Source organism: Theobroma cacao, chromosome 9 (genome assembly GCF_053813885.1).
Source record: "Theobroma cacao isolate CCN51 chromosome 9, ASM5381388v1, whole genome shotgun sequence".
In the NCBI taxonomy this organism is placed as follows: domain Eukaryota; kingdom Viridiplantae; phylum Streptophyta; class Magnoliopsida; order Malvales; family Malvaceae; genus Theobroma; species Theobroma cacao.
Window position 1 is genome coordinate 47,371,309 of NC_142647.1, and position 18,288 is coordinate 47,389,596.

Sequence of the window (18,288 nt, forward strand, 5' to 3'; positions counted from 1 at the left end):
AGAATCAAAATTGCTTTGCAGAGTCCTCCCAGCTACTCTCTGCTGCTTTTCGTTCATAGATTTTCTCCGTCTGATCGAAAGCTTGCTACCATTATTAGCAGATGGCCATAATACTTAGTCTATTCCATTTACATGCACGGTAGCCCTTCTTTGATCAAACGCTCGTCGTATTGAAAGCTGCCATCGGTCGTTGCTTTTTGAAGTTTTTTCCTTTTGTCAAGCAGGCAACCAAATGAATGGCTCCAGAAAATTACGAAAGTTTTTCTCGAACCCACGACCAAACTAATCGAGTTGATTGAAAGAGATTATGTCCAATATATCGGCCATGCACATGCAAATGTTCATACAATGTTACTCCAATTACTATTGGGGCTGTAATCTTCTCCTTGTCCTTTTTCATTGATTAATTATAGAAGTATAGAAGAGGGGGAAAGAACTCGACCTTTTCCTTTTGACCTTTTTTGGCTTCGGATGTATTAATATGAACGAACATCGCACTAATAAACCCATTCTTCTGAGCACATGGGGGCTGATGCAGTGTACATTATGGCGCTCCTACCTTTTCCTCTCACAACGCTTCTAGGGATTGAGGTTTGGCCAAAGCAGAAAATGACGGGCTATTCACGTGAAGGGATGGTGATGTTAAGCTACTCCCCATATCTCTCCTTTTTTACTACCGCCCCACGCCATTGCCAACTAACCTATATTAATATCTCCCTCTGTTTATTTTCTTTTCTTATTTCATTAATTAATTATACCAAACCTAAAGAAAAAGAGAAAATTAAAAGCTGAGTTGAATCTTTAGCTTTGAATAGTAAAACGAACAAATATATATACATAAATCTAAATAATTTTGTAACGTGACTGGGTTGACTATTTGCCACCTTCTTTTTTTCTTTTGCAATTTGTATGAATATATAATATAGAATAGAAATTTAAAATAACTTGGTCTCTCATTGATCTAGTGAATTTTTTTTTTTCTTTTTCAAATGAAATTGAGGACTCACACTAGTAAAAAACAGGCTTTTTCAGATAAAATATTTCTTTGAAAAAGCTCAAATTTTCGTTGGAATCCCTCCTCTCTCTAACTCTTGAATTCCTTCAATGTAACAAGAAAACTAAAAGAGGGACTAAACTTGAACTGGGGTTCTGTTCTCTAATTATTTCACCTCCAAAACACTTTGCTGTGGTAAAAAGAAAAATTGACAGTTTATTTGTTTATTCTTTACCATTAGTATCTATTCAAACTATGTATTAATTTTTCTCCCTCTCGCTCTAAAATTATCCAAGGTAATGTTAGATTCTAAGATCTTTAAGCAAAAACACAAGCTCACCATCTAACTAGAGTTAGGCCAATCACATTTTTCCCTTTTCAGCTAAGTCTATTACAGAAAATAAATTGAAACAAAAAGAAAACTAGGAAGGATTTTGATAACCATGGGCTTCTTAATAAACTCAGCCCATTTAATATGGGTTTCTTTTCACTAATTTGAGGAGGGCAGAGTGGGCTAAGTTTTGTAATAAATTGTAGGCTTTTACCCCGAGCTCTGAAGCCCATTACTTGTCTGGGTCGGCCTCTCTTAATGCTTAATTTGCTACATTGAGCTTTTGGATAGAAGACCAATATTTTTAAATTGGTCGAATTTATACTCTTGCCTCAAGCAAACACTTTATCCTTTTAATCTTATTTATTTATTTATTTCAATTTTGGATAAGAAAATCATAAATAAATACAAATAAATAGAAAAAGGACAAATTCTACTTACATCGCTTGTGGTTTTAACTTTTCTCTTATAACACTCCCATTTTTTTTCCAATTAACATCCTGTGGATAAATTTTATTTTTATAAGAGATTAAAATGTAAATTTTGTCTTAGTAAAATTTTTAAAAAATACTCTTAAATGTAAAAAAATAGGCTAATTTTTGAACTAAGAGAATTTTGATAAATTTTAAAAATAAAATTAACAGTTTAACTTTTATGGGAACAAAAATTATTTATAGGGTGCTAATTGAGGAAGAAGATATCCATAGAATATTAATAGAAAAAAAAAATTATAAGATGCTATGTGAGAAAGTTAATATCACAAAAGGTGTAGTTGAAGTTCGTAAAAAAAAAAGGAAAATATATTAAATTAAGCAAAGATTCTAATATTTAACCAAATTCGATATATAGCTGTTATTTTCAAGAAAATGTATTAAGACATGGAGTTCTCCTTTCACTTTTTTTTTTAATCTTATTCACAGCTAGAAAAAACAGGACTATATGGTGAGAAACTTAGTATATTCTTGGTTTTAAAGGTTAGTCTAAACAAACGAATGAGAAACTCTCTTTCCATCTATTTACATTTTTAGGATGGCATCTTTTTCTATTAGTGTTTATGTGTTTTTAAGTGTTGCATAACATGACATGATATGCTCAACATGTTTATTACACGAATTAGATTAAAATTATATATGACACGACATAATGATTTATAATCCGTTTAAATTATTAACATGATTAATTACACATGTAATAAACGAATTACAAATTATATAAATACACAATAATATAATTATTTTAAATTTAAATCTACTTAATTCCGTGTCACTGTTTATCTATCTTATTACCATGTGGTATAAACAATATTCAAGAAGATTATCTCCCTTTATTTTCTTTCGTATGGGAAGTTTTAAACAAACCATCCCCGCAGCAAGACCGGAATCCCATGTTGCTGAAATCTAGCAGGTCGACGGTCAATTCACCCGTATCTTTGTCAGCCCGGATGTGCAGCCCTTCCCATTTCCCACACGCAAAAAGAACAATTAATGTATGGAGACACATGAATTAATTAATTAATTACCATAATTCCTTCAAAAAACAATTTTGATAATAACCATTTAGAAAGCCATCCGAAGGAGGATTAAAACCCAAGGCTTCAACTTCTCCCCGATTTCCTCACCCCCTAATAATAATTCATGTAGCATTAATTCTCATATTTGAAATGGGCACCCACATTTTCTTTTCGAGACCTTCCATTTTTGTCATTGCTTTGATAACCCCAAAACACCCCTTCATTGCATAGGCTGAAAAGCTTATACTTTAAGGGTTAGAATCGTCTTATTAATATATGATGGCATCATTCCTATCCATACAAAGGAGTAGGGGGAGTGCTCCCATCATCCCCTGCACTTAAATTTCCCACAGCTAATTTACCATCTGATTTTCATTCAACTCATATAGAAATTTTTGGTAAAATTTTAAGAAAATGATTAAATAATTAATTATGTAATTAATTGTGGGTTTAATAACGAACCCACTGATCTCTCCATCTCTTTCCTTTAACAATTTGTCTGAGAGAGGAAGCTCAGGAGTTACAGCCACAGGGAATTCTCAATCGTTGGATTGATCACCAGCTCATCAATAGTAATTTCGCCATGTGGCTTTTACCAAGGCTTGCTGTGAGCTACTTGTATAAGCCACAGCTAGAATCTCTTCTGTCTTAAGCTTTTGTTATGGGGTTTTCTTACAACTAGAAAGAAGAGAGAAAAAATAAAAGAAAGAAAGAAAAGAACTCTTACTTAATTTTCTTCCCCGTTTTAATCTTGCTCAGGTATCTCTTCATGGAAGAAGGGGGCGGTGGTTTTGGTTATGGGAATTTACTGTCCAGGTCTTCTGTATATAAACCTAGTCCTCCATTATCTGCTATAGACAGGTTTTTATGGGGTCATAACCACTCGAAGATCAGCAAAGGAACAGTTGGTTCCACGGATGGTTTGCTGCGTGGTTTCTCCTTCTCGAGTGATGAAATTGGTGGCTATGTAGCTGGAGTTTCATGGCAAAGTAACCTTGATGAAAGCTTTGTTGACGGGCTTTTCATAGATGGGGGGAGCTTTGCTTTGACCGGTGACAAAAACCCTAACATGGAAACGAAAGAAGTGCAAGTTTCGATGAAGAGTTTCCCTAAAGGGGTAGGGAAGAGAAACAAGAAAGTCGCATCTGCAGCTTTGATCAAGGGTCAGTGGACAGATGATGAAGACAGGTGATATAAAACAGTTTGTTTTCTTTATTTTTTCTTTTTAAAGATTTTGTTTCCGTTTAATGGTTTTTGGTGCAAATGATACTGAATTGTCCTAGGGTTTTTGTTTTGGTTGATACAATACAGAAAACTGATAAGACTGGTGAAGCAATATGGAGTAAGGAAATGGGCACAGATAGCTGAGAATTTGGTTGGTAGAGCCGGAAAACAGTGTCGAGAGAGATGGCATAATCATTTGCGCCCTGATATCAAGGTTTCTCTTTCTTAATTTTCTTTTGTTTTTTTTATCAGTTTGAATCAAACTGATCAGTTTCTTCATTACTTTACCTGGTTTTTGTTGTCTTGATTCTTCAAAAATACATCAAGATTTCCGCGTTTATTCATTTGGTGACTCGTAGATTTGATTCTGACAAAGCAAATCGGAATCTAACAAACTTGGGTTTTTGACTAACGACAAACTCCTCGGACGTTGTCTGAAAATCTACGCATATTCAAACATTAGAGATTTTCGCAAACCCCGAAAGATGTGCTTAAGACACAGATATAGGACACGAAAGGATCTTACATTTAGGGTTTTCTTTTCATGCGTTATATGGTAAGAAAATTCCTTTTTTTCTTTTTGTAATCTCTCTGAGTTTGTTCTTGATTCTTCAGTTTGAAAGGCTTAAAGGCTTTTTGTTTGTATCTATAACTGTAAGTACCTTGACATGCAAATCATATGGCGGCGGGTTCAGAAACCGTTTTGCCAACATCTCCCATTTGTTCCACCTTTAGATCAGTATGTTAATTTTCATGTGATTTTGGAAATTATTTTTTTTTTCTATCAAAGCACTAATTTCGTCATAAAAGAGGCATGCCTTTAGCCTTTCCGTGAGAAAACTTTTTCATTGCATTTATGGGTCCTTTCCTTTCGAAATGCAATCACCAATTCTTGTTAATTTCATGGTGTCTTGTTTCAGAAAGATAGCTGGAGTGAAGAAGAGGAGAGAGTATTAGTTGAAGCTCATGCCAAGGTTGGGAACCGGTGGGCGGAGATTGCCAAGTTCATCCCTGGAAGAACTGAAAATGCCATAAAAAATCACTGGAATGCTACGAAGAGGAGGCAAAACTCAAGGAAGAAGAATAAACAAAATGATAACCAAAATGGCAAACCTCAGCCATCTATTCTTCAAGACTACATCAAGAGCCGAAATCTGAATAGCAACAACCGCAGCGCCACCTCCATCACCCCAAGCAACAGCTCCACCACTTCCACCACCCCCTCTAGCTCCCCATTCTCTGAAGACTTGTCCAGTCAATCCAAATATTTTCTCCCCGATCAACCGTCCGAATCCAATGATTCTCAGCCTTTGATTACTCAAACATATGATGAGGAACTGCTGTTCATGCAAAACTTCTTTGCAAATAACAATAACATTCAACCATGCATTGATTATTCCTTAACCAAAGGTCTAACTGAGGTGAAGTCAGTCCTTGTTGATAACGTCAGCAAAGGTCCTTCAACCATTGACTGCTCTGGATTTAATTGTCAGGTAAACGGTGTTCAGCAGTGTAACCCAGCTGATCCTTTTGGATTCTCCTCTTCCATTACAGACCCAAACTCGTTGACCAGTAGCCTTCAGGAACAAGAGCCTCGAACCACCTATCTGTTTTCCGACCTCTACCTGTCCCGCCTGTTAAATGGATCAGCAACCACATCTTCATTTTCCGCAGACTACGGCTACACCAACATGAACACCGATCTCCAAGCTGAGCAAGCTTCTTCACATGGAAGAAAAGAGATGGACTTGATCGAGATGGTTTCCTCCTCTCAATTCTTCCGGTAGCAACATATGTTTTCTCTTAGTTAAAAGAACAATCCTAGATAGTTCTTAAAGGATGTGTGAGGGGGATGGAATTCTAGACCATAAAACATATGAGATAAAAGCTTTCACTAATGGGTTTGGTTCTTTTTCACTCTAAAGTCATGGTTTGCGAACAAAAAATGATGCTTGTTACACTTTTTCAGCTTTGTTTGGTGGACTGCAATCAATTTAATGCGGATTTGTCTTTTTGTTTACTTTTTCTCAACAAATTGCGATTCTTTGACGCGTTCTACGTTGACCAAAGTTTCGGTTCGTACTTTGATCTGGAATTCCGAAATAGCCTTAATCTTCTTGCCTTCCATTGCCGATAGGAATATTTCTCAGTTCTATGTACCCATAATTGTTATATTCCCTTCACATTTCAGGGCTGGCTGTCATTCATTTTCTTGCATGCAATAATTCTACTCTTGCTATATATCAAACAAAGGGAAAAATCATTATGTTGAAGGTCCACTCCCTCCCATATTCCATTGTCAACAGCATTCATCATTATAATTGATTGAAATTCAACCAATTAGGAGAAAATTTTTAATTAATTCTAGTAATAATTAATATATGTATATAACATATATTAAAATTTATTTATTTTTCTTATAAAACATGTATTTCGATGGAATTTAAATAGTTTTTATATATATAAGACATGGATGTAAATTTTTATTTTCATTCCATTTATCATGGAACTAATCAGTCTTTGTAGATGTATTTTTATTTTAATTATTGTCTTAACCCATTTTCTTTCACTAATTATTGATTCATTGGTAGCAAAAAGACAAAGCAGACTATCTATGAGAATGAATTTAATACACAACATAAAATTTTAAGAATTAAATTAAAATAACAATGTATTTAATAAATAAATCTTTATTATTTAATATTATAGGAGAATCATATTGGATTTTATTTAATTATATTATATCATTTAAATAAGAGTAATATAATTATATAAATATGAAATAATATAAAGAGTGAATATTTAATACTACAATTATATAAAGCATCAATTGATATTAATTAATATTAAATTCTAGGGTAAAATACACTGACAGTCTCAACTTTCGATTATAATTTAATTTTTAAAATGAACACTTAATCCAAATCGTATAAAGACGTTAATGTTTAAATGTAAAATATCTAAAATATCTTTATTTTTTTTCTCTCAAGTCAACGGCAACACTTCCTTACGCCGTGGCCACCCCACTGCTAGATCTACTTGGGCTTCCATGGGAGCACTGTGCACTCCCCTAGGAAACCCCAGATCGAGCTCCTTGGGGGCACTAGATCGATGCACCCTTGGGAAGGGTTGCTGGCCATAGTAGTCAGATGGAAAGAATTTTTTTTTGATAAAGAGAAAAAATTATAAAATTATAATTTATAGTGATAATTTTTAAAATTAATGAAGAGTAAAATTATCTTAAAAATATTATCACGTTATCAAATTAACAAAAATATTAATAATTTACTAACGGTAAGACTTATATGTACAACGAAAATATTTTTTTGAGGTAGACGGTTCATTTTGAAAACTAATGAATCTATGTATAATTATGATCAAAAGTCGAAGAGTTAGTGTATTTTATCTTAAATTATATTATATAATTAAAATATTAATTAAATTTAACTTAAAAGTTTATTATTTCATATTAATAATTTAATAACACTAAATTATTTTGCATAACATAAAATAATTTACTAATAATATGAAGTAATATTTATAAATTCATACAATATCATATTTTATTGTGTAATACCAAAATATTCATTATATATTTTTCAAACTTTTTATATTCTAAAATAACTATGTCTATTTGTTGATTTTGAAGTAGTTTATATTAATTAAACAGTTTATAATTTACAAGTATTTTGTACCAAATTTAATATTATTTTAAATTTATTAAGTTAATTTATAATTTTCATTATAAAAAAATACATAAATATGATTTTTTATATGCAATCACTATTCACTCACTTATGACCAGTATCAGAAAAGAAAATATTGTATTTGAAACCAATGGAAGTAAGAACATTTACAGGTATTAAGTTACACATTCATGAACAAATAAATAATGGCCTAAATTCCGTAAAATTTTTTATTCCAGCTATATCAAGGGAATGACATACTTTCTGTCAGCTCTTTCCTCAAGAAAAAGGACATTGCATGCCTTGATTTCTAACTTTCTGCAATTAACTAAAGACAGAACACATATATCTACACATGACAATTATTCTGTTTACTAAGGACCTTTTTGAATTGTATGTATGAACTTCTGATTTACAGGCTGTGGTATTGTGCTAAAGTTTTGTGTTTTCTAGGACTTCAAAATGTTTTTCATGTCGTGGAAAGCTTCTGGCTTTTTCCCAGTGTGACATATGCAGTTATGAAGGTCATTTAGATTATCCTTCGACAAGGAGAAGCTATCTGGTCGTTTAACGTGTGTATGTTTCTAGTTCTGGGATCATGACATTTTGGCTCTGGCAAAGAAAATTCCAGCAAATAAACCTGGAACAAGCATGCAACAATTGACATAAGATGAAAATCTATGTTTGGTAAGTATTCATTCATGGTAGGCAGAGTCAGTTAAAATCATTACCGAAAAGTATGCTGAACGTGTTTGGTATACTGAGTGGAACTTTGAACAACACGATACCGGCAATAGAGATGGGAATCTTGTTCAAGGAACCTACAAGGCTGTAAATCAAGGATATAATGTCAGTGGTAGTATGATTACCATGTTAAAGCACAAAAAAAAAGAATACACTGCATATCATAGAAGATGAGAACGCCGTGCAAATAAGGGAACTGGAGACTGATTACAACATATACACACAAGTGATTCAAAAAATACAATGTTATCACAAAAAGTGGGAGCAGTAGTAATGTAAGCCTTAATCCTCGCTTCCCCTCAGGAATTACTTGAAAAGAGATCATTACTGGCCGATGGATTTTAATCAACAACTATGTACTTCCTCATGGCTAAATGAACTAGATGGAACTATTGCTATGGACTAACACAGATACCAGTTATTTGCTTAGCACAGAAAAAATGTTCACTAAAAAGTAGATTGATCTATACATGAGCATAAAGCACATCAGCAGAGCCATATAGTTTTTCTTCATTTCTCACTCTTGTTAACTTTCCTTGAAATCCGCAAGCCAGTCTCTTCGACATAAAAACCTAAAGAGGCATAAATTTCTTAAGGAGAAATTGTCTGACAATTTTGAGTTTAATCATACACAAAATCAAATACCTGTAAGTGGTTGGTCCAGTTTGATGCAAAAACCACATGGAGGTGAAGCTAATGGCAAGTCCAAGCAATCCACTAGCTGTTGCAACAACCCAAAACATTGGCAATTTAACTATATCACTGCAAATCAAACCTGCAAATGTTAGAATACAGAAGATGCAACTTGCAAGATGAAAAACTTGTATGACTGCAACAAAGTTAAACCTTTTAAGATGTTCACTTACACATTTATCACATATTCCCATTCATCTAAAACAATAATCAAGAAGATGGCAAAGGGTAGAGACAACAAATTATTCAGCAAAACCATGGACACTTCATTAAGTGATCCTGATTTTGTTGTCTGCTTAGCTTTGTCCATGACACGCCGCAGAGTAAGCTGTCACAAATTACAAATGTTGCTCATTAGTTGGTAATCATAAAAATATAAAGAGATCTGCACGAAAACCGTGGTTCCCATAGTCAAAACTAGAATTTCAGATCTCAAAAGTAAACATCACGAATAGACTAAATAGTGAATAAGTGTTCAATGCATACTGAGTAGCCAGCTGTTAAGATGCAATTTAGAATCTGCCAAGTATATCCTGTGGCATCAAATGAGAGATCTGTGATACTGCCACTGACAGCAGAGATAATCTGCAGAACAAAGACACGTAATGTCATTAATGTTAGACTTCAAATTTCTGAAGAGGAAAAATTAAATTCATCACTATAAGAGGTTGCTTTTTGATTTTTTGGGGAGTTGATTAACTAATTATGGAAGAGTGTTGACTTGATTGGTGCACTAAAGAATCAAATGGTGGTCATTCACATTGGCCTCTCTTGTGTCAAATGCATAATAATTTCTGTGTTTCCCTGATAAAATCAACGCTACAAGCGCAGCTAGGAAACTAAACTTTTAACTTCTTATGGGATGTTGTCCATATTTTGAAGATTCTGAGAACAAAAATTAGTACTGAAGTTGGTTTGTGCTGCAACAAGCAATCACTCAAAGTCTGGGGACAGGAAGAAACTAGCATACAATCACACGGAGGTAAAATAAATGGTGTTTTCCCTGAATCTGATAACCTCAAGGAGTAACTTTACCATCATAAACATTGCTGCCCACACTTTCTGATTTTGACGTTTTCGAAAGACATAATATTCTCCAATTGCTGTTAAAATATTCGTCATGTTCTTCAGAATGGTCACCATTGCTATATTTATGTATTTCAAACTGAAATGAAACATGCAAAAACTATGTATGTTAGGAGTCCACTTCTCCTCGCTTTTGGTCTATGCAATAAAAAAGGAATACGCTAAAGTTGCAGTCTATATCATACCTATACATGCCTGATACAAGCATGCCAACAAAGATGATATTCACAGGGATCCATACCCTGATCAGCTTCCAAGTGAGCTTTTCCACTGAAACTGCTCTACACAGACCCAATATGGCAACAACTAGACAACTGATCAGATTCTGCAGCGCAATACAGGAAAAAGAATGAACTTCCACCATGGCAAAGTTCTAACTGTTCACATGACAAGACCTCTTTGCCTACTTTGAATGCTATTAAGCTGGTGTACTAGATAGATTTACATACTTGATAAAACATCAAGGATATTCCTGCACTGAAATTATAACTTGAGAGAACAACTTTATTCAGCAAAATCATGCTGCATGAAGAAATGCAGTAGGCTGTTCCAGACAGAAGAGGCCCAGATCGTCTTCCAAATACATGTGCACGTTTTTCATTCCCATCAAATGGAAGATTGAAACTGTCACCAATTGCTGCTCTATTCCCTTTAAGAAACCTGATTGAAGAAAGTAAATGGATTTTACACATTATACTGAAGAACCATTGATACATACATTAAATTGACTTCTAAAGTATAAATTAAAAAAATTCAAATTTGTGTCAAAATCAAATTAGCAAAACTGTCATGCATGTGGGGATTGAAATACACCACACACAGGAGAGAACTTGAACAAATAGCAGTTTAGAGAAGAATTAAAGTAAAACATCAGAAGTTGAAAATGTATTTGGTTAATTCTACCTCTCAGTCAATGTTCCAGGCTCAGCATTTGCAGTGATACTGTTAATTGACCTCTGCCCTTGCTGATGGATACTGTTCAGGATCTCATATGCTCTATTTTTATCTGATGTCACCTTCCCGTTCCAAGAGGTTAATTCTGATTCCTCAGAATCATGACAAACAACCTGATCTAACTTGATATTTGACATATCACTGACCTGCATATGAGAAAAAATAAACATAAAATTCGGAATAATCAGCCAAAGAGCTCCAAATTGCTACTGCCAAAAGTTCAAATGACAATTTGCCAATGAAGTGAAACAATCCTAAAGCATGAACAAAAACTATAGTAGAAATAAGTTACTCCCTCAAAGATTAGAAAATTGTTGAAACTTCAGTACAGCAATAGTGCCTAAAGTAGAAGCTTTGCAACAAAATTCTATTGCTATCTCTATCAATATTCAGATATGTAAGTGGGAAACATGAAATTGCGCTGCTTTTGTTACTATAATTTTTCCCCTCCACAGTTTAAATAGAAAAAAAAAAACTTTCAATTTAAGGCAAATTAAGCCAAAGCATTTGCAATTAGTCAATTCGACTAATAATCCATGTTCGCAGAAAGAGAAAGTTTTCATCTTTGTTTGTAATACTTATCGTAATGCCAAGATTTTATGAAACAATCGGCAAACAAATAAGAAAATTAAAATTTTAAACATAACCCAAAAACAAGAAGATATTACCAATTTGATTGGTGCCCTTCAAGCTTCAATTTAGTATCTAACCCGATTGGCAACAAATTACAAAGCAAAGCCCCGAAGAAAAAGAGAATTATAGGAAAAAGAAATTATCAGAGCATAATCAGTTAAAGAAGGCAATCAGACGCCTCGGAAATGAAAGAGAAAGCAACCCGGAGTCCCAGAGGCAGAGGATCATGCAAAAGACGTGAAAACTGAAATTCGGATTCTTTTTAGATTGCACGCAAAGGGAAAACTAAAAGAGAGAGATCCAAAAGTAATGAGAAAGAAAAGTTTTTGAAGTTGTCACAAGTTGGCAGTTTAAAAGCATTGTGAAATGAAGGGTGAGGGAAGCAAACAGAGAGCGAGATTCCAGGAATGTAAGAATTTGAATAATGGATTTTGGAACAAGTCCCGAGGTTTTCCAAAGTCAAATGTTGTCTGAATCTAGCCATTAAAACTGAGCAAACAACTGAATTGAGAATGGATTTATTTGTTGATGGTGAAGCCTTGAAGGTGTTGCTGACTGGGTGTTGTTTTGAATCTTTTGATCTGTTTGCGCGGAATACATGCCCTGCTTTTGGCACTACAATGGAGGTGGGTCGGGTTCCCGGAGTCTCCAATTTGAAGCCCAATAAAGTTGAGCTTTGAATGCTTGATACTTCCTAAAAGACCCAAAGCGCAGTTTAGTTATGGGCCCATTGAGCTCAGGACGGCCCAAAATAATCCCATTCAGGAGCTCGAACTTTGCTCAAAGTTGTAACTGAGTTCGGCATCTTCTTTGTTTTTCCATGTCTCCAGGTCTACTTCAAAAAACTTATTTGGAGGCAATCTTCTCTAGGAAACTTTCATGGGGTCCAGGTGAACTGATTAATGTTTCCCTTTATTATAGAACATTGCCCTAAGTGTAGGACCAAGGAAGGAAAGGACTACAGGGTGCAGGTGCTGGGCCATTTATTCACCAACTTTTGCAGGAAGACGTAGAAACAGGAACTGACATTTTGTTACTACCGCAGCTGTTTCTGCCAGGGAAATGGGTCTTGTCTTTCAACTAGCACCGAGTCGATCATCAGATTTGAAGGACTGGGAAAGAAGAATTACACCGGTTTAACTTGGTGATAAAAGTAAAGCAATCCATTGGGGGTTTAAGTTTTGTGGATTGAAACAAGTTTATGAAGTTTGTCCATGGAGTTCTTTCGGGATGTGATATCTTAAACATCAATTCTCAATTTCAGTTGTCATTTCAACTCCGCATAACATGAATTCTCAACTCAACTCAGCCTGAGATCATGTGTAAGAAGATTTCAAGTACAACTCTATATTCATCTTATTTGAGAAGAATGTTTGTCAACATAAATTTATTTTGATAATTGGGTCCTTGGAATGAATGCGCTTCAGAGTTTTCATCCTAACTACGTTAACAAAAGGAATTTTTATTTGGAAAGAATTTGCCCTGCAGAAAACCTTGTAAGGCTGCAGAAGAGAAGCATATTCAGAAAGTACATTTACATTAGCAAGTTTGTGTATCAGATGGAGCAGCCTTGGTTCTGAGTTGAGTTCACTCTTTCAAATTTATAACAAAATGGCAAAATAAATAGACTGTAAACTTGAAATTAGATCTAACATCATTCAAAACTGTCTTATATAAATACAAAAAGAGAGAGAAAAAGAGCTACTAATCTGATCCAAACAGAAGATTTACATCACATTCTCTGATACACAAGTTATCCTAATTAACACAGCAGACATATTCTATCATAGCATCACAGCACTCCACATCATTTGGTTAATTTTGGCTGTAACCCTTTCTTGTTTTTGGGTCCAAGCAGAAGAGGTAAAAACCTGTCAAAAAATCATGCGTCATCAACATCACAAACACATATGCAGGTGACAAAATTTTCACAATCTCAATATAATTAAATAAGATGAAAAAGTGAAAAAAAAAGAAAAGAAAATCAAGGTTAAGACAAAAGAGGAGAAAGAAATTACATACATACACTCTCACACTCAAACAGTGTACACAATCACAAAGCAAGGAAGCACAGCCCTTGGATTGAAAACCAACAACTCTTCCTCGTCTACATTGGTATGTGCCCCACTCCCTCCTCCCCTCCCTATCACCGAATCAAACCCACCATCCTCCTTGTCTATTTCTTCCCCTTCCGATCCGACCCGACCCGCCACGACCCTGCAGACCAGCATGGCCCGTTTCACGTTCATGAACTTGAATTCTTCCTCGACATCCTCAGGGATCGCCACGTGTGCTCTCCAGCTCGTAGATAGCGTGGGGATTCCGTCCATTTTGGGTGAGAAACCGGACTTAATTATCCCACAGATGCTACAATACTGTTGATTGCAAATGCTGGAACTCCCATTAAGTCCCAAATCACACATGAAAGTTGAACAATAAAATCTCAACAGCTCGTTCCCATCAGCGATGCATCTCTCGTATCGTCTTCCTATACCGTTTCTTGCGGCTTTGGCTTTGACAAGCTCTCTGTACTCTTCGAACCTTGCCAGAATCTTCGGGCTGTTATGGATCTTTAAAATACGGTGGATTTCAGGGTTCTTAACTTTGTCTGTCCAACCTGTTTTGAATATGATCCGAACTATGTTCTTGCCCGAATCGCCATCAATGAGTTCGGATACGGCGTGTTTTGTTGCTTGGTGTTGTTCAAGAAAATGGGGTTTTTGGAAAATCTCACCGCAAGCTGTGCATGGGAAGATATCGTTACGTAGAGGGAAAAACTGGTTGTCGGATGAGATGTCGGATTCTGGACAAGACCCGGATGTTTTTTCATGACGTGTAGGAGGACTCTCGGATAAATGAGTTTCAGGTGGGATTATCATGGATACAAGGGATTGTTGGGAGTTTCTTGCGGAGGTTAACGTCGGTGTTGTTGTTGTTGCTGTAGGGTGTGTTTGGATGGTGTTTTTGCAGTTGGCTTTAGAGGAAGAGAAGATGCGTTTGAGACAAGACCAAGTCGAGGAAAGAGCTTTGTTAGGCTTGAGAGAAGGAGGGGGAAGAGAAAGAGGAGAGGCTTTGCGTTTCTTGGCTGGTTTGTGGTGGTCTTTGGCGGTGAAAATGAAGCAACCAAGGTGGAGAAGAAGGATGAAAAGAGAAAGGAATTTGTTGAAGAATACTGATCCAATGGTTTTCGCCATTGATAGACAGATACAGGGAGCTTGAAAAGTTTTCAGGTTGAGCAGCTAGCTCTGGTTCTAGTTTCAGGCCATCAAGCAGTCAATTACGTTGCTGAGAGAGAGAAAGAGATGTTGGAGGGAATGATGAAAGTAGAAAGGAAAAGAAAGGGAAAGGGAAGGAAGAATGTAAAGGTAGATGATGTTGTAAGAGTGGGGGCATGGAAGAATAAAGTTTTAGGAGTAGGTGTAACGCAACTTCATGGCACATTGGGCATCTCTCTCTCGATATCTTTATAAGACGATATATATAACTATTATAAGAGTAATTTTAATTTCTCGCTCTGGAGATGAGAAATTAATGACATGATTATTATTTTTAGTATATAGTTTTAATGTCAGTTTGCAGTCAGTTTAGCACCAACTTTAACCGAAAGTAACTGTGTGTCTACGCATTTTCTTGATTATGATCATCCCCGTTCTTCACTTTCTTTCTTTCGTTTTTCCTTTTAATTAAAAACTCAAAAATCCTATAAAAAATTGTATCAATTTTTTAATGAGAAATTAATAAACCTTTGGAGTTAAAAATTATTATGAAGTTTTTATGAAAAATAATAACTTTTAAAATTAAGTTAAAATTGTTTGATAAATTTTTTTTATAAGTTTGTTTTATATGTTATAATTTTGGTTAAAATTATCATAAAATATATTTTTTTATAAAAAAATATTATAATTATTTTTAACAGATGAGGATATTTTTGAAATAAAAATAATTTTTTTTATATTTTTAAAATAATAGAAGAGAAAGCTCCTTACATGAACTTTTCTTGAAGTTATTTTTTTAAAATTTTTATTTTAAAAATAAGTTATTTTTTTTAAAAGCTTCTCAAAATTTATATTTGACATGATTTTTACTTTTAAAAGGTAAATAAATTGAAAAAAAATAAAGCCAAACAAACATTAAATCATATTAAATTTAAGGTAGATGAGTTTATATATATCTCTTTATCAGTATGTGTGCAGATTTAATTTAATTTTATGTTGAATTTATTTAATTAAATATTAATTTACTGTTTAGTTGAATTTTTAAAAATCAAATTAAGCTTACACTACAAAACAATAGTTATTATCAATTGAATATTTCTTTGACATCTCTAAATTCCATTGATATTGAGCTTTATGATGGATTATTGACAAAATATTCCATCGATAAAGCGGTTCAAAAAACAATTTTGATAATACTTTTCGTTCAGCAACCGTCGGTTATAAAATTAAATATGTGATAATTTTCTCAATAGATTACAATGAAAGTTTTGAAATTAAATTGTTAATTATACTATAAGTTATTAAGTTGCATTGTATTTGACAATTCCGATCCACTAAACAAGAATGTTTTTGTTGAATGTTGTACTTCAAATAATTAATTAGTTTTAAGATTGCAATTAAAACAATTTTTTTTTGTCTGAAATTACTATAGTTTCTGATATGTTAAAAAATTAGAATTGAAATTTCATTTTGAAAACATAAACCATGAATTCCACAAGTAATTAATGCACCGACGAAACATGTTTCTGTGGGACTATAGAGAACAGTTAAATAGTTAATTATTCTCATATTTAAAACATTTTATATCACAAAAATTTAGAATTTTTTTTTCTAGCATTTTTCAATCTCAATAAATTTTCTTCTACTCATGGCCCATCAACCGACATTATGCAAAGACGACCTAATTTTTCCTTATCTCTAATTAAGGAGTCAAATTATTCCTAATCTAAATTTATTTAGACATTAATTATTTCACATTCAGTCATGTAAGCCACTATAAGCTGCTAAGATAATTTTGTTTATTAATAGAAAAAAGAAAATATGAAAAAACTAATTTGCATGTGAGGGCCGGCCCTAATTAAACCTGAAGCTGCAGCCTTAAAATTATCTCATGGCAAGGGAAGAGTGAATTCATGTACAAAGTATTGAAAAAAATTCCCAAGGAATGACATGGACGACGTGGCTGCACACGTGCAAGTTCACCCCATTTCAAGTGGCCGACCGTTTTTTTTATACTGTTTTTGACTTATTTACATAATTATTTGATTCTTGCTGGGGCTTCAGTTACAAGTTCTTCCTGTTTTGTTTCATTCATAAATTATTGAACATGCTGGCAGAAGGGAAAATGTCATTTCCCCTTCTAGTAAGGGAGAATCCAAAGTTTTTTTCACTTGTACCTGTTTCAGCATAACATTTGATGTGTTGCTTTGAATATATCCCAACAAACTTTTATAACACATGGTTTTGTCTAATTCTTCCTCTTTATCCTTGATGCCTTAAGGTGAAGCCAATTTATTTACAGAGATTGGGTTTGATTTTTCACATTAACAAAGGAGAATAAGGCCACTAAAGGATCTTAATTTCTTCACAAATGTAAGTAATTAACCACATCGGCTCAGATTCTGTAATCATGTGCAGTTAAGATATCGAAATCAAATCAATACAGTACAAAACAAAAAATGCTTCATTTTTTTTTTTGAAGCAAACCTTAAAATCACTAATTAATATGGCTTGGCACATAGTTTCAAGTTTATGTTTCTTTACCCTCATTTTCCAGGAATTAGTGGCTACTGCACTTCCACGGCTTGCCTTGGAGGGTAGTACGTACTTTTCCTATATAAAAATAAAACATACCAAGCACTTTCCTGCTCTGCTGACTCATCCATAAACAAAAGGAAAGAGAAGTGCCACCATTTCAGTTAAGTTCCATAGACAGGTAGATAATGACCAAGCCCTATTAACCAAAGGATCCACTGTAAAATTTTTTAACATAAAGGAAATTGCAACTTAAAGCGTGCATTATTATTCCATTACATACACAATTTTCAACTAAAAGTATTCCGAACTTAGCCGGGCTGGTAAACGAACAGATTGGTCCTTTGACTGTAACCTCTATAAATCAATAACCTAGCTCTACAATGTCAGGCTACTAAAGTCTATGGTTGTAGCAGCCGTACTAGCCAGCTTTCAAGGGTGGGTATTTTCTTTTGTGACTAATTAAAATATTAAAATAATTGTACAAATTTAATAATTCAATTAATGATTAAACTGATAAAGAAAAATATTAATGAAACAAAACTTAATTCTGTTTAACTTATATTATTTTTTAACTTAAGTAATAAAATTGTTGGCATAATTGATTCGGACACATCAAACAAAGAGTAATCTTAGATTGAACATCAAATTTAACATGACCGACCCAAAGTCAGCTACAGTGT

At 34.0% G+C, this 18,288-nt stretch overlaps 3 protein-coding genes across 4 annotated transcripts; 1 reads left to right on the forward strand and 2 right to left on the reverse strand.

Moving 5' to 3' along the window:
• The first annotated feature begins 3,604 nt into the window (after positions 1–3,604).
• On the forward strand, positions 3,605–6,054 carry MYB119 (myb domain protein 119). The gene is made up of 3 exons (XM_088809740.1): positions 3,605–4,023; positions 4,147–4,273; positions 4,980–6,054. The coding sequence occupies exons 1-3, from the start codon at positions 3,605–3,607 to the stop codon at positions 5,844–5,846; spliced, it is 1,413 nt and encodes a 470-aa protein (XP_088665866.1). The 3' UTR covers positions 5,847–6,054.
• Positions 6,055–7,949: 1,895 nt separating this feature from the next.
• GONST2 (golgi nucleotide sugar transporter 2) lies at positions 7,950–12,418 on the reverse strand. Its single transcript, XM_018128258.2, has 10 exons — positions 11,891–12,418; positions 11,172–11,368; positions 10,718–10,928; positions 10,454–10,593; positions 10,218–10,347; positions 9,669–9,767; positions 9,356–9,510; positions 9,135–9,251; positions 8,477–8,574; positions 7,950–8,385 (listed from the first exon to the last, which is right to left on the reverse strand). Exons 2-10 carry the CDS (start codon positions 11,357–11,359, stop codon positions 8,342–8,344), a joined length of 1,182 nt encoding a protein of 393 aa, XP_017983747.2. The 5' UTR covers positions 11,360–11,368; positions 11,891–12,418; the 3' UTR covers positions 7,950–8,341.
• Positions 12,419–13,467: 1,049 nt separating this feature from the next.
• LOC18590526 (zinc finger (C2H2 type) family protein) lies at positions 13,468–15,302 on the reverse strand. 2 transcript variants are annotated; one of them, XM_007016090.3, is made up of 2 exons: positions 13,882–15,302; positions 13,468–13,726 (listed from the first exon to the last, which is right to left on the reverse strand). In XM_007016090.3, the coding sequence occupies exon 1, from the start codon at positions 15,047–15,049 to the stop codon at positions 13,892–13,894; it is 1,158 nt and encodes a 385-aa protein (XP_007016152.2). In that variant the 5' UTR covers positions 15,050–15,302; the 3' UTR covers positions 13,468–13,726; positions 13,882–13,891. The 2 variants fall into 2 exon arrangements, with proteins under 2 accessions (XP_007016152.2, XP_007016151.2); XM_007016089.3 differs by having other exon boundaries at positions 13,878–15,301.
• Between the last annotated feature and the right edge of the window lie 2,986 nt (positions 15,303–18,288).

Coding starts and splice junctions, on each gene's coding strand:
- MYB119 (XM_088809740.1), top strand. CDS start 3,605: ATGGAAGAAGGGGGCGGTGGTTTTGGTTATGGGAATTTACTGTCCAGG. Junction 4,024..4,146: donor TGGACAGATGATGAAGACAG/GTGATATAAAAC, acceptor GATACAATACAG/AAAACTGATAAGACTGGTGA. Junction 4,274..4,979: donor ATTTGCGCCCTGATATCAAG/GTTTCTCTTTCT, acceptor GTCTTGTTTCAG/AAAGATAGCTGGAGTGAAGA.
- GONST2 (XM_018128258.2), bottom strand. CDS start 11,359: ATGTCAAATATCAAGTTAGATCAGGTTGTTTGTCATGATTCTGAGGAA. Junction 10,594..10,717: donor TATCCTTGATGTTTTATCAA/GTATGTAAATCT, acceptor ATTGCGCTGCAG/AATCTGATCAGTTGTCTAGT. Junction 9,768..10,217: donor GGGCAGCAATGTTTATGATG/GTAAAGTTACTC, acceptor TTTGTTCTGCAG/ATTATCTCTGCTGTCAGTGG.
- LOC18590526 (XM_007016090.3), bottom strand. CDS start 15,049: ATGGCGAAAACCATTGGATCAGTATTCTTCAACAAATTCCTTTCTCTT.